The sequence below is a fragment of the Hyposmocoma kahamanoa genome, unplaced genomic scaffold (genome assembly GCF_003589595.1).
Source record: "Hyposmocoma kahamanoa isolate Upper Pololo Valley unplaced genomic scaffold, ASM358959v1 120, whole genome shotgun sequence".
NCBI lineage: Eukaryota > Metazoa > Arthropoda > Insecta > Lepidoptera > Cosmopterigidae > Hyposmocoma > Hyposmocoma kahamanoa.
Window position 1 is genome coordinate 1460320 of NW_020653415.1, and position 15774 is coordinate 1476093.

At 36.9% G+C, this 15774-nt stretch overlaps 1 protein-coding gene across 1 annotated transcript; it reads right to left on the reverse strand.

The window, feature by feature from the left end:
* Window positions 1-347: 347 nt before the first annotated feature.
* Window positions 348-13326, reverse strand: LOC113240141 (zinc metalloproteinase nas-4). Its single transcript, XM_026477369.1, has 7 exons — window positions 13063-13326; window positions 8474-8644; window positions 8048-8194; window positions 7128-7283; window positions 4685-4818; window positions 2884-2969; window positions 348-1774 (listed from the first exon to the last, which is right to left on the reverse strand). Exons 1-7 carry the CDS (start codon window positions 13268-13270, stop codon window positions 1702-1704), a joined length of 975 nt encoding a protein of 324 aa, XP_026333154.1. The 5' UTR covers window positions 13271-13326; the 3' UTR covers window positions 348-1701.
* Between the last annotated feature and the right edge of the window lie 2448 nt (window positions 13327-15774).

A 15774-nucleotide genomic window follows, 5' to 3' on the forward strand; every position in this document is an offset into this window, starting at 1 on the left:
GTCCATTTATTTGTAAGTCAATAAGTATATCCATCCACGAGTTATTTAGTTAGGCGAAGAATTTAGTCCAGACTGTTTAGTACTAATCATAAAACATGATGCATTAAACTGGAAGTTTTGATGGGCGCTTAATACCTTTGACCAAGGCTGTAGGACCATGAATCTTTGCCTATTGATTGTTTGGTTGGTTGGAGTGATATTAACAACGACACAACAGTTTTGAAATCATTTATTTTTTCTTATCTTCTAAGTTACAAAAAACGTGAAAAGACTAGGACATTTATAATTAATTAGACAGATCTTTGGATAGAACATTGTCGATTGTGATATGTTTTTACAAATGGACTACACAATTTATAAGCACATTTTATTGTTTCCATTGTCTTCAATGTAACATTTCGATCTTCGTTGTTAACTTTTATGCCGCGAAACTTATTAACTAGTTCCTTACAAATCATGAATGAATAAATGAAAACTGTTTTACTGCTCATACAAAAAAATTAAATGACAACACAGAACAGCCTAATACACAACAGGCGGCAAAAATTAAAAAAAATAATACGTTATTGTCGTTCAACTATGATGGTATAGTCGCCCTAGCCTCATTGATCAACTGCTGGAAATATATAGCAAACCTGAAGATATCCCGCGCTCAACAAAAGACATACTGAAAAACAAAGACAATACCCTGTCCTATACAATTATAGAACATCTGTTCGCGGATAATGTGTGTTTTCGCCTAAACGTTCTGTTTTCTTCCATTGGTGGTATATCGACTAAGCCTTTTTTTGGTACTCGGATCCCTAATTGTAAAATAATAATAATGTACAACAACATAACATCAAACGTAAAGGTACCTAGCTGAGTGAAGAAATAGATTTCTCACAGATGGCACTACGGCAAAAAAATCGTTAAAAACAAAAACCAAGATTTGCTACAAGCACATAGAAAAATTTGTAAGGTCCGCTAGTATGTTCCATGGCCTAGTTGGCATAGCGCCTGACACGATTTACTGGAAGACGTTGGTTCGAATCCAACCAGAACAAAGGATATTTTTCTAAGGGTTCGTCTTTGTATTAATAAACATATTAAACAACCACACATGGTATCTAAGGATGAATAAAACAGGTCCGAGAATGGACCCCTGAGGAAGCCCTTTAGCAACGGTGGCGGCACCAGAAAGCATAGAAGACCCATCCTCACCGCGTACCTTCACATAGTAGTAGTATAGTGCAATTCTATTCGTACCGAAAAACTATACGATTCGGAGAGTGACTGCAGGAATTTTACAATCTAGCGTTTTTAGCCACGGTATGGCGAGGTCGCTGGTTCATGTTCCGCCGGATTGAAAGAATGTTTCATTGTGTTCTACCTTTATGTTAACAATTACTTTACAAATTGGTTCCACTCAATTTCCCGATCTCAAATTAGCGAACCCAGTATTATGACTTCTACAACAATGGAGTCCATTCCGAGACCAACTACCAGAATACTCAAACCAGAAACAATTAGGAAAGATTATTCCCCAAATTAATTATACCAGGAATCGAACCCGGGGCTTCCTCATCCAGTCCACATTACAAAGCGTTGGGCCACTGAGGCTATCTATTGTAATAATTGTTTTTATTTTTGTATAAAATTTATTTTGGCTTAGTTTAACATATCACATAATCGACACTGTGTAACTCTAGACATAATTAACTACAATTTAGAATTTTGCCCATCACCAAAAAGGTTGTTCCAAATTGCCCCAACCCATCCAAATTGTGGTTCCCTGCAAATCATATTACAATAATTATATTAAGTATTATTGATTTTATTAATTATAGTTATAATACCATAGAATTCGTTAATTTTGTTAAGTTACTCCACTAGTTTCTTGCAATTATTATGGTGCTAACAGATTGACTGCATGCAGCCGAGATCGATAGCATGCAGTTAATGCGTGAAGTCGTTATCAACTTCAACATTAGCACACACATAACACAGTAACTGCAACCATGCAGTCAATCCGTTAGCAGCCTTAATATCAAAATCACTACACAAAGAAAAAAATCACAAAGAAATAAACGAATATCATGGCAGCAAAACGTTACGATATTCAATAAAATCAATGGTATAATTGATACAGCGACATGCAAGAGACGATCGACATCGTAATTTCTGACGATCGTCACGTGTAATGAAACAAAACGAGTAAATGTGTAAGCAACAGACGATCGACATCGTATTTTTTGTCTGTGACATTTAAATACAGACAATTTTATACACATGTGACACACATTGAGTTTATCCTTATGTTCAACACCAGCTCAATAAAAAAATGTCAAGACAAGATTCTGTATGTTATATCATATCGTCAATAAGACGCGATATTAGAAAGCTACTATTATTCTAATTGCTTGTTTGCACTGGATCGACAGACTACTTCGCCTTGCTGAAGGAGGCGTAGTCAACTCGCTGTTTACACCGAGTCGACCGCCGCATCTTCGGCAAGTGAATTTGTTTAACGAAGGCGGCGCAGTTGTCAAAATTACCTACGTACTATGTACTTACGCACAGACACACAACAAGTTGTTCGAAACATTCAACAAACTGTTAGTATTGGTAGATATTCCTTGGCCACCCGTACGTGTAACGTGGTGGAATGCAATTGCCGACACGTTATAAACTTGTTTGGCCTACCATCCCTCGTCAAAGGCGACAGAGTCGCCCGACAGTGGCTAGGGGTATATCTAGTGACTAAGTCGACTTTAGCAGCGAACTACAGTCGTTAAACGACTCAGTGTTTACACTGGGTCGACCAGTCGACCTAGTGTGAATGCACCATAACATGAGTTAATTTTTAGTGCAAATATGTACATTGCTCAATCTGGAACTTACTCTTTCTTGCAATTGTACATGTTGTTTACTTTTCGGACGTCTCCTCGGCTCAAGCCTTCCCTCTGACCCAGAGTTACTCCACCCACCTGGAATTAAAAAAGTTTAAAAAAGACTGTACGGCCAACCAAAACGATGTTCATACGCCTATCACCTATAAATTTCAGTAATAGCAATAAATAAGAACTAGCAAAATAATACGAATGTTTGAAGTGGAAAATTAGCGTAGATGTGTGTGTAAGCGCATTTATATGTATAGATGAGTAAAGTAATTCAAAATTATGCACACCAACTATGTATTCAAGTGGACTGTAAGTTTTGTAAATTATTATTTTAAGTACAATATGCATTATATATTTCTTTACCTATAATGTTAATCTCAAATACTCGAGAAAGCTCACGTAACGGTCAACGATGTGAAAAAAGTAGACTTTATTGTAAACAAAAAAAACATAATTTAAATTATGATTGCAAACTGAAATTAAATAATTTTTTTTTCTCTACTACGCGTGTCCATAAGTAAAGTATAGTTAGTTCATCACGTGAAAAAGAAAAACAAATAAAACAACTGACAATCAACTTATATTCCCATTAAAAACCCAGTCAATAAGTCAGTTTTCAAGGACACTAATAATGCGATCTATAGCGACCCAGAAACTTTTCCAAGCAGGGTATCTACGAGTACCTACTAAAATTACCGCTGGGGCCGCTGTAGAATTTGCCATACAAATAAAGCATGTTACGTGGTAGCAAGAGACAATAGTCACTGTAAACTTATGTCAAACACACACAGAATATATTTTAGAATTTCGTAGAAGTAGTGCTTTTTTACTCGAATATCACTGTGTGCACTGTACATAGCACATATTGTATCCCCTTACTAAGGACTGAAATGCGACTGTTCATTGTCCTAAAACCCATTCGATGTGCCCGGCAGTCGGATGTATGCCTTCAGTCGATTTTTCAATAATAATAACAATTGTCGTACGATTTCATGTCCGTTTAAGATCGGAAAGTGTAGATTGATCTTTAGTCTCTGTTGCGTGAAATTTGGAACGCCTTTCTTTACCGTTTATAGCTGTTAGTACTTTTTTATGATATTCAGCGACGGAACGAAGCAACACAGCTGGTGCTAAGCAACACGCCTACCCATGACAGTTGCAGTGTTACTAAGAGCTTTAAATCTCAAATATCTGAGGAGTACTGCCTCTGTGGCCGTCACCCTCAGAGATAAGTTGACAAGTCCCATTAAAGATTGAAAAGTGTAAAGCAGTGACATTTAGGCCCAATTTACATTACTGCGGAACGGATTGGAAGCGAATATTTGTAATGATTTTGTTTTAATGATGTTAAGTAACCGGACGAACAAGTCACGCGTCTGGTGGTAATCGACACGCCTGTCCATAACAGATGCAGTGCCACTCAGAGTTTTAAATCGCAAAGATATGAGGCACTGCGTCCGTCACCCTGAGACTACTTCCGTGTGCCTGTAATTTCACCACCTTTACTCTTAACCTTCAAAACTGGAACGCAGTAATGCTCTCATTACTGATTGATGGCAGAAATAGGTAAGGTGCCAGTATTTCCCTGGACGAACTCTTTCACAAGGAGCTCTACTGTTACTAAAATATATAATAAATGAATACCGTCTTCCTAGAAATAAATAAAGTTTTATATATCTATTATTTCTCTTTGTTATTTCGTAGTGCCTCACTGCAGAGCAAAGAGCTTGCTTAAACCATTGCACAACTTGCTATTTTGAAAACTGTATAACTACTAACACAGGAAAAATGTTTAAACTCACCTTGGGTACGATAGTCTTTTGATTGTTTCTAGAGAAAGCATATTCCGAGTAGTGCATAACACTATTGTAGTCGTAGGCAACTCCAAACCCGTCTGCCGTCTTGGGATCTGCTTTTTGGAAGTTGTTCTCTGATCCTATAAAGAGGTAGAAAAGTAAACAAAAGCAATCATAATGTTAAATATATTTTTTTTATAGTATCAAGTGACGGGAAGGACGAGTACTGCGTCTGATGAAAAGCTACACGCCTGTCCAAAGCAGTTGCAGTGCCACTCAGAGCTTTAAATCGCAAAGATCTGAGGGGCGCTGCCACTGCGCACGTCACCCTGAGACATAAGTTGACAAGTGTCATGTGCCTGTACTTTCACCAGCACCCCTACCCTTCAAAACCGGAACACAGTAATGCTTGACGGCAGAAATAGGCAAGGTGGCAGTACTTCCTTGGACGAATTCTTTCACATGAAGCTCTACTGCTACTAACTATATAGCTATATAAATATGAATTCACCATCATCAACTCCTTATACTTCCAACTACTGGGTAACAACTAGGGTTTTCAGCTCAATGCATTTCTGTGTCCCGAAATAAAAAATATTGAGTGTATTTCTACTGTAGCGCATCGGGAACGTTCGATGAGGCGCGCGTGTATGACTTCAGCGCCTTACTGCGGAACTGGGTAGAGCGTGACGTGTACCATGAAGTACGAAATACGAAGCAACGATCATAGTTTTAGCTTCGTATCGGACCGGAGGCTACTACGAAATGCGTACGAAGATCATGATTTGACATAATTCCTTACTACGAAACGTCAAATGACAGCTCTCGTATCGAATTTCGACATTACTTTCATCTTAAAACATAATAAATATGTAATACGTATGAGCTTCGTTGCGGACGCAGTCACGTAGTATCGTATTTCGTGGTACATTTCCTGATGCGTAGAGCGCGAGGCAGTGCCAACAGCCTCCTTCAGACGGTGGCCGAGAGGGAAGATGGGCCAATACTGTGTCAATGTGTAGCTGTTCATGTCAAGTGTGTTAGAACCGTCCTTAGAGTTATTATTATTATTATCAATAGGGTGGCTTCATTTGGGGCCTATGGAGACCCTCATCACCGCGACCATTAATTGATCTATTGTGATTACCACTAATTCAGAGCCAAGACCAAGAGCATTAAGGAACTGAAGGACTTTCCTGGCTCCAACAGTTTGTATGTGTCCTCTGGGTGTGTTTTGTGCCTACCCAGTATGGAATTTCTTACGCCCATTAGAGGGCAGCACTGGGTGAGGAGATGCACAGGAGTTTCATCCGCCTCGTGGCAGAATTTATATTTTCTGTTATCTCTCTGCCCAATATTTGACATGTGCTTGTTCCAGCCACAATGCCCATTTAAGGCTCTAGTCAGCATTCAGAAGCCATTCCTGACAGCATTTTAGTAGCGATGCAAATGCGCGTTCATGAAATGCGCGATTACATCGCTACACTTGCAATTGCATCGTTGCAATCGCGCGACTGCATCGATACAAACGCGCGATTGCATCGATGCAATCGTCTACAAATCGCAAGTGTATCGATGCAGTCGCGCACTTGCATCGCGTTTGCATCGTTTTTACTGTTTATGAGTTTTACTAATATAATTTACAAGGATTACTTAATTACTCGCTCACGCGATTCATGCGTCCTGGAAGCATGCCACACCTAGAGGTGCCGGTGATGATTTTATACCGATTTATCGGATATCGAAGTTATAACAGGTAAAAGAACTAATACTAATTGCTATTTCGGTAACTACTCTAGCAAACCATAAAGTTTTTAATGCCTGGGTCTGTCATTTAAAAAAAATAAACAACTTCAAAAATACGTCACGACAATCGTGTGTGTTATTGTTTGGGCTGGTGATGTCGGTGTTTATTTATTGAAAACATACCGTAAGTTGCGTTTTTTAAGTTTACCCTGAATATAAATGTTTATAAACTATACTTTAAGGAGTAATTTCATGGTAAACATTAGAACCACTCAAACGGAACATTATCATATTTACCCAAGTACACCAAAAATTTCATTAGTGCTTTTTAAGTGCAGGATTTGCGGTGTATTACTGCATTTTATTTGAGATGTTTTTGTTGTAGCACGGAGGGTATTTATTTAGCAATGCAGAGTAATAATTTTTATTTTTAAAAACTTGTATTTAAACTGAACCCTTTTCTAATTTGCGAAACCAAATAGCCGCCATTTTGCGGTAGGATGAGCGCATCGCGTGAGCGGCTAACATTATATGGATATTTGTCCGAAATAGAGTAAATTATCATTATTTACATGGAGAGTAAAAGGCAAATGAATTTCCCCGCGTACATCTCATACGCTTTAAAACCTACGCAACCCCGATATCTTTTAGCCTTAAGTCTATGTTTCACCGGACCAAGGAGTGGTATAGTAAATGTTCTTACCAGAGCGTATGTTGTTATAATGAATATCGACATAGTCATCTCGCTCAGGTCGGCTCTGCTCGTGCATGAAGCCAATCGCGTGGAGGAGCTCGTGAATAACCGTGCCTTTCTTCGTCACGCAGCCTGGGGTTTGCAGGTTCACTTCTTGGCGACCACCTGAAAAACAAAAACAAATAACTTATCTACATGATATGTTGTTTAGAGACTTTGATCTTTATATAATCTTATGATGCTGACATTATTATCGGAGAAATCTAATCTGCAAGACTCTGTTGGCTCGAATATCTCGAATTGATGCCAGATCATAGTGCTGTGAAAAGGGCCTACATGTGTCGTCTGTCCTAGTGGACGACGATCGGAAGCTCGGCCCAAATACCGATGGAAGGACAAAGTACAGAGAGACCCCCGTGCACTACACGCAGAGCAATTTTTGCTAAAAACAGGCCGACGAGATTTCACGACGAGAGATCTCGTCTCTCCGCCGGTGGACAACCACTTTATATCATCAATATCACTTCATTATTGTTTTCTTTATTCATCACTATACTCCCTCCATTCGTTTAGTTATTGACATAAAGAGGTTTGTTGAGAATAAATATGATGACCCAGTAAAAACCTAAAGGATTCTATTGATTAAGAATCTTAAACAATTCAATACTTGGTTCAATTGATTAAGGATAACTTTTGGAATGTGGAAGACATGCTATAAGAAGAAGAAGGATATTGAACTCAGGAAATACCTAAAGGATTCAATTGAATAAAGATCTTAAACAATTGAACCCATGATTCAATTTACTAATGATACATTTTGGAACGTGGAAGACATGCTTTTTAAGTGCCATAAATCAACAAATTTGTCGTTAGGTCTCTGCTATAAAGAAGAAAAATGATATTGTATTGAGAGAAACCAGATAACTTACCCGTGCGTCCGACACTGGACCAACATCCCGTGTTTCCGCTCTGAATGGTAATGTAGTCCTTCTGCCCTTTATAGGGCACAAAGCGGAGGCATGTTAAACGGTGGTAGTCCGCAATGGCTCGCATTATTAACTCTCTCTGCTGTTGATCTATAATACAGACGGCATTTGTTTTTACCAATTTTAATAAAAAATTTAACCACGTACAAAAAGAATTCCCATAAAACCTCCTTAAACGACACAATTTGTTTGTCAAATTCCTTTTAAGTTCGCATTTTCTGTTATTTTCTGCAAAATGACAACTTCAGGAGAGAGGTTTAAAGATGAATGAAGACGAATGAATTAATACAGTTAATAACTTTTTTATGCTTGAATAGGAGACTCCTATAGATGTCCTAAAATTCTATGTCCGTTTTATTATTTACTTACTATAATATCCCTCAATTACATAGGGAATGATCCCATCAGGCCAGCGTGAGGTTTCTCCCTTTACCCCATTCCTCGTGGTTGGTGTTGGCATCAGGATATCACCCTCTGCGTATTCTCCCATCTCCTCAGGATTCATAAGCGAGGACTCCGACCAAGTTGATAAGGCATCTCCTGAAAAAGGATATCGAGGTTTTTCAATCATAATAGCTCATACACCTGTCTTTTAAATGTTGCTTTCGTTTCTTCATCCACTTCCCATTGAACCAGGGTTTGGCAACCTTTTGAGTTAGAAGACACAAAAATTACAATTTACAAAATTTTCAGTTTTTAAAGATCCACAAATTTTTTTCTTGACAATATTATAGTACTTACTTATATAAAAGTATTTGATTTTGATTTAAAATAAAAAAACTTGAAAATAAGAAGTAATATCTATTTATTCATACAAACAAATTAAAGTATTTAACTAGAAAATTAAAATAATTAAATAATGTAACTACAGACACGAGTACGAATGGCTGAGAGATAGACAGGGTGCCTACTCACTCATATATCCATTACACGATTTTTATTGGTTTTCTCATTGACTTACAATTATAGGTTTTCTTAATAAAATATTTAATATTTGCGTATGAAACTAAAAAGCCGCAACTTCACATCGAAATAGCCGCATGCGGCTCAGCCACTCAGCGCGGTTTGGAGTTTTGTGTATTCTTTGAGACAAGCATCATACGAGTGTTTTCCTTAGACTTTGAAATTAGACTAAATTGCTACAGTTGCTTCAAACACCCTGATAATCTACCTATTACATTAGCTTGGTGCTACGCTTCAAAAAACTGCAATTCATTATCAATTCAACTAAAAAAACCAGTTTACACAAATTGCAAAGAAAACTGCCGTTATATCAGTTGACACTCAGGAGCTCACGAAAGCAAGGAAATGACCTGTCACAGCAGGATCTTGTAATCGTTTCGTAGACATCTTTATCGACCATGCGACAACTGTCATGTTTGGTGGTACTAATATAAGTGGAATAAATGGAATATTACTTTAAACTTGAGTTGGAACATTTGCAGGGTGCTACTAAAAAAAACCGAGGCATTTTTGCTCTTGGATATCTGTCTTTATATTAATTCTTGAAAAAGTTCCGGAAAAACGGAGAGAGTCACGGAGAGTGTGTAAGGGAATTACACGATTGAAATCCTTCCCCTTTCCATCATCGGAGAACCAGATGTAGGCTCGGATTCCACCCTATGTCGTGGATTTTCCAAATAGTCGCATGAAGCGAAACGCTCCTTGGAATGCAACAGCTACGATGTGGTGAAATGCAACAGCTATGGTGAGAAATTCCCTGCAAAATTGTTCCCTGAACTGTATAATTTGGACCTTTTCAAGACGAGAGTGAACAGGCATTGTTTGTTGTGCATGCTCCATCGTCTCGACTTCATCGTCACTTTCCATCAGGTGAGATGAGAGTCAAATGCGCACTTATTTTTTAATAAAAAATAATGAAACTGTCCTGTAGTAATTAGAATACCATCTTGTAGCTAATATTAAGCAGTTTTTTTTAAGACAATGCACACTCTTAGACTTTTCAACTTGTCTCAGGGTGACGGGCGCAGTGGCGGCGGCCCTTTGAGCGGCACTGCAACTATTATGGACAGGTGTGACGCTTACCACCAGGCGCACGACTTGTTTGTCCAGTCACTTCATATCATAATAAAAAGAACTCATGCATTGACGTGGTAGGTCAATGAACTCATGGGTATATTTAAGGGTACGTGATAAAAAGGTGGAATTATGGTAACAATGTTCATATTATTAGCCACTAGACACGTTTACCTGAGCGTTTATTTCGAAAAAAAAAACTTCAAATCTTGTTTTGATTTCGATTCAACGTTCTGGTATGTCGTATATAGTTGTCATAATTCAACCTATCTTTTAATGTTCCTCTAAATATGTCCATGATTGCTTCTGGTTCCTAAGAACACTGGCTCGGCACTGTCATGGCGTAGCAACCCGTCCACTACAGCCAACGGCTCTCGTGAAACTGACTGGGTACTGGTACCCACGCATGGACACACGAGACAGCGTGTAGGTATGTGAAGTCGCATACACTACAAGTATATTTTGGGTTTTGGGACTTCACATTTTGGTTTGTAGCTCATGGCAAACTCATTCTATCAACAACTTATGTACAATAAAAATGATAGTAGCGAAGAATGTTCGGTTTTGAAAGCTGTCGTTTATACAGCTCAAAATCTCTATATGCGAAATGTGTTGAACGTTACTATGTCGTAGTATAATTATACTCTAGCCCGACATAGAACGTGTAATAACAAAACGTTGGCAACCAATGGCGGCAGAAGAAAAAACATTTTTTGTCAACGCTCATTATTTAGGCTAGCTCTGCCCACAGCCTGCTCACGTAATTAGAATTTAAATAGGTAAGTGGGTAATTTGGTTATGTTGAAGTATTACTCAATTATTATAAAGTTTGCAAAGTACTTGTTAATACATATGATTTAGGAATAAAATAGTTTAGTTTTTATACTAATTAATACTTACTTTTAGATATCTAGCAATACTATCTAGCTTTTATCTATATATTTTATTTCTACTAGGTACACGTCTCATCCAGTACCAATTTCCAATTCTAAACTTGAATTACTTATTGAACTCGTTTGTTTCGTTTCTTGTGCTGCCGTTTCAAATGCCTCCGTGGCGGTTACCATTCCGGACTGCCACGCAGAGGTCCCAATTTGTATGGCCTACATTTATTTCTCTCGTGAGTTTGGGTGTAATTTGTGGTTGTCTATGTGTGTGTCCATGGCACCCGCGACACAGCGTTTCCCTAGCGCGGGGCTACGTTGAGTGTGTGCGTCATTATTTATTTATTTATTTATTTATTACTACGAATGGGTGTCAAGTTCTCGATGACAAACCTCGCTTCAAAGTGTTCAAAGTCCTTTTCCAAAATTTTTATCGAAAGTAAAATAGTAAAACAGACGCATCACAAAGAGGTATACTTAACTATGTATATGTCATAATCATAAAAAATCCCAATTCTATCGAAGTCGTAAACAAAAAATATTTTTAAATCGATTTAGATAATATTGTTGACCAAATTCAAATTCAAATTTTAGCTACACAAAAAAGGATTTCAAATTGACGTAACAAGATTAAAAGTATTTCTACGTAAAAAATTATATAAATATGTGTTATTGATGTGTGCATTATTTAAAATATTATAATTATGAGTTATTCTTTGGTCCGAATTTTGACAGCATAATGAGAACACTGGTCTATAGACAGGATGGCACCTTCCAAAGGTATTGTTAAATTGACGGTTGTCGTCAATTGTTTCAGTTCAAATCGACCAGTTTAACTTGAGCTTTGCCATAATGGACGAAAATTGAAAAATTACAAATTTAATATTCAATTACCGATGAAATGTGATTCCGTTTGTATTGTAATTAGATGTTTTGCTGTTTTTCCCACACCACCGAATGAACCAGCACCTCATTGTTAGAGATATTATGTTTATTACAATAATACAAAATATTTTTGGAATATACGGAGATTACTATTTCAGCTTTCTAATAAAAAACTTCAGCGCAAACGAGAGAAGTGATATAAGGTCCAGTTTGCATGTTGAATTGGCAGGGAAGGATGGTCCTTATTTGGTTAGAGTAACTTAAAAAATGCATCTACCATTTCAAAGCATTTTTTAATCACTCGGCCATCGCGTACGTTACGTCTGTGCCATTATTCCCCAAAAGTTTCGATTTTAAGATTTCAAAATATCGTGTAGATGGAAAAAGTCGTTTATATTAGGTAATCTAAAAATCCTGAAACTCGCGTATGTGGGCGCATTAAAAAGCATGTCGTATATTTGAAGGCGCTGAATCGACATAAGATTTTTTTTTGGATATTATGCAAAAAAAATCGCGCTGTTCCCGCGCTTTTCGCTTTTTTTTTGAAATTGTTACACATTTTGTTAATCTAGAGATATTTTGGTCGCTGATCGTCTAAATACATAGTTACATTTATTTAATGAATAATTTTAAATTTGTATAATATTTTGGTTACCAATACAATATGTGTTGCTCAATAGTTATTTCTATGGGACACCAAATTAGGTTATTTTTCAAAATCTATCTAAAATTATTTGTTACATGTACCTACGAGTATGTATATGACAAGCCCTGAATAAAACTATCATTTTAACAACTTCTATCACACTGTGTGATTTGTTTGAGATGTGATTCGCACTTTTTCTATCTTATGGCTGGTATACACTACAATGCTGCCATCGGTCGTGGTGAAATTTAATTAAATTATGATATTTCCCTATTGTTGCGTTGCACAGTAAAGAAATGGTAGGTCGTACGAAGAGGCTCCTTTAATGCACCCCATTCATCATTAACATGGAGGTCCCGGGTTTGATTCCTGATAAGAACAACTAAAAAAATTCTAAATAAATTTCCTTACTTTGGTGCTCGTAGTACTGATTCCCTAGTTTAGCTTACTACTTACTTATTTTACTAATGGAGAATGTGTAAATGAATAAACATTAAAAAACTCACCACTCTCGTTCGATGGAAGCCCATATGCATGAGGTCCCAAGTGCGAAATGTCAATTGCGCCATCTTCACCATCAATGACATTGTCAAAGGCAGGCTCTATCACCACAGTGTCTTCATCATCAACCGGTTTACCGTTACTTAAATTGGTAAATCCGATTATAAGTAACGAAGCTGTTAGTAAATTTACAAACATTTTCAGCACTTTCATTACAATAAAATTTAAAAATTTTATAATTTTAAGATTTTTTGTCAATGAGAGTACCAGGCGCGTAGACGTCTCAAGGAGTTATGTTCCTACAGCGAAAAGAGAGTCGTATTTATATGAAGTATCAGTCATAAAGTAAACAGACGGCACCACGTTTACGCTTAGCGATAAAGGACATAACAAAAATTTGTAAACTAATCGATAAGGTGGAAACCTTGAGTATTGCTTTACATTTCCTTTATTTTTTTAATGAATTTGTATGAGTTGTTTGTCAAAATTTGTAAATCGATAAGAAAGGCTGGTAATATGACGGAACCCCTATTTTTGACATATGAACCCACCACTTCATAATCATTGAATGCAAAACAGCTGCTGGTAATAAAACTTCCCAGTTTGATGCCCGCTACGTGAATTACCTAACTATTCTCGAGGGATACAAATAGTTATTTTCACTGAAGACTGTACCACCTCAGTCAGCCGTGACCATGGGACCTGTAAAGGGCCCGAAACGTCGGTTTGTTTGAAAAAACAAATATACGCGATTTAAATCCGGAAAAATAGTTTCATTTCCTATGTGTAACAATCGCGAAAACCTAAGAACTCGATAAGATATTTTTCTATTCACCGTGAAAATTTTGTATTATTTCGGATATTTATTTTAAGCTCTCGTCGTTCCCATGAATTAAAAGAAAAAAATAATCATTAAAATGCATGCAGACATCGCAGCACTTTGAAGCTGGTCTAACTGGAATCCCTAGAGAAGACCTTGGGACCAGCTGTCAGATATAAGTTTTAGTTTTTCAGTAGATGCATAAATAGTACGCCGCTACCACATTCCGCAGCATCACTAGTAGTTAAAGTTACCTACTTTTCTAACTTTCTAACCATGGTTCATGATCCTGGATGGTCCAAAACCGTTACGAATTGGTCAAAGAATCATTTATTCCATAGGTAAAATAAATTTACACTTGAAAACGTCACATTTAAGCTACTACTCGTTCACTACGCTGACTTTCCTGAGAAGAAATGAGCAAGAAACTCTAGAGATTGTCCTTTTCAAATAAACTTAAATGCTATGGAATACACTTTTAGTAAAATTTGTGAAGAATCTAGAACTTTGTCGTCTTTCCATACATCTTTACCTAACACGTATCCTTCAATTTTGTAATATGACTTTTCAATATATGCTCCGGAATCCTATTGTAAAAACGTATACTGTTCCCCCATAAAAGAGTCGTTTACCTTGGTTAAACGAAATCGTGGTACCAAGACTTTGGACTTAGCTCTAAGATCTAATATTAGTATTATTGATACCCAATACATGGAAAGCGTAAACCTGAAAGTCCACACAAAAAATGGAGTGATGACATCGTAAGAATAGCAGGCAACGTATGAAGTAGAGCCGCTAAAGACAGAGAGAAGTGAAAAGAGCTGGAGGAGGCTTTTACCGCTGAAAAAGCGAGCCTTATACAGAACAATGATAAATAAAATCTATAAATAATATTTCAGCTATCTATCTACATACTAATTTAAAAAAGAAAAATACTAATACATATTAAAATTAAAATAAACACGAATTGTACTATAGAATAAGGCTAATATCTAAGTTATTACTGTTATTTAAGTTCAGAAATAAAGATTTATTATTATTATACTTTTCTAACTAGAGATCTACTCATATTGGTCCACCTGATAGAATCTGAACGTTTGGACAAGGTCAGTAAATATCGTGAGAATCTGCCTTGCAAACTCAGCATGATCTTTTTCCTTATAAAAAATAGGAAACATGATTTCGTACGTTGACACCCACAGCGAGGTCAAAACAGCCGGAAGGATTCAGCACGAAAAACCTCCACCTGTTTGTTTGTACACAGATAATAATGTAACATAATGCAATATGCGATGTTATATGGCAACAATTAGTTATTTTACAGTCATGTGTTGTGACCTTTGGAAAAAATGTTAGTTATCTTCCGGTGACTAAAGAATATCAAGGGGAGAAAATAATAGGTTTTGTAAACAAAACTTAAAAACAGCGCTTGTTTTTAATACAGCTGCTGACGTCATAGACGTGTGACGTTCAACAGTCGAGTTCCTCTGCTTTTTCCTTATTTTCCTCCTTGGAGAAGATCAAAGTTTTCCGTACCTAATACAAATGGGAAAAATTCTAATAGAATGTACTTATTTCGTTTCGTTTTTATTTTCGAGAGAGCTTTCTCTTTATTTAACCGACTTTAGCAATATCGAAAAGTATACTTAATATCGCAAACTCCTTGGTAGGACAGTTTAATTATATGTTCTCTATTGCACCAAATAATACATCAGAAAAATTAATTATAGAAATGGCAAAGGTGGACTTATCTCTAAGAGATCTATTCCAGCTAAGCTAAGGTAGTGATAACAAAGGTCATAAGCGGGCAACACTGTGCAAGAAAAGGGGTGGGAGAAAAAGAAACCAAGCATGTTAATAAACATAAATTTATACTTATACTTATGTAAGTATTATA

What these genes read in the sequence shown, in the direction of transcription:
- LOC113240141 (XM_026477369.1), bottom strand. Translation starts at nt 13,270, where the DNA reads ATGAAAGTGCTGAAAATGTTTGTAAATTTACTAACAGCTTCGTTACTT. An exon ending in TGTAATTGAGGGATATTATA is followed by an intron (nt 8,195 to 8,473) that starts GTAAGTAAATAA and finishes TCTGTATTATAG; the next exon opens with ATCAACAGCAGAGAGAGTTA. An exon ending in ATGTACAATTGCAAGAAAGA is followed by an intron (nt 1,775 to 2,883) that starts GTAAGTTCCAGA and finishes TATGATTTGCAG; the next exon opens with GGAACCACAATTTGGATGGG.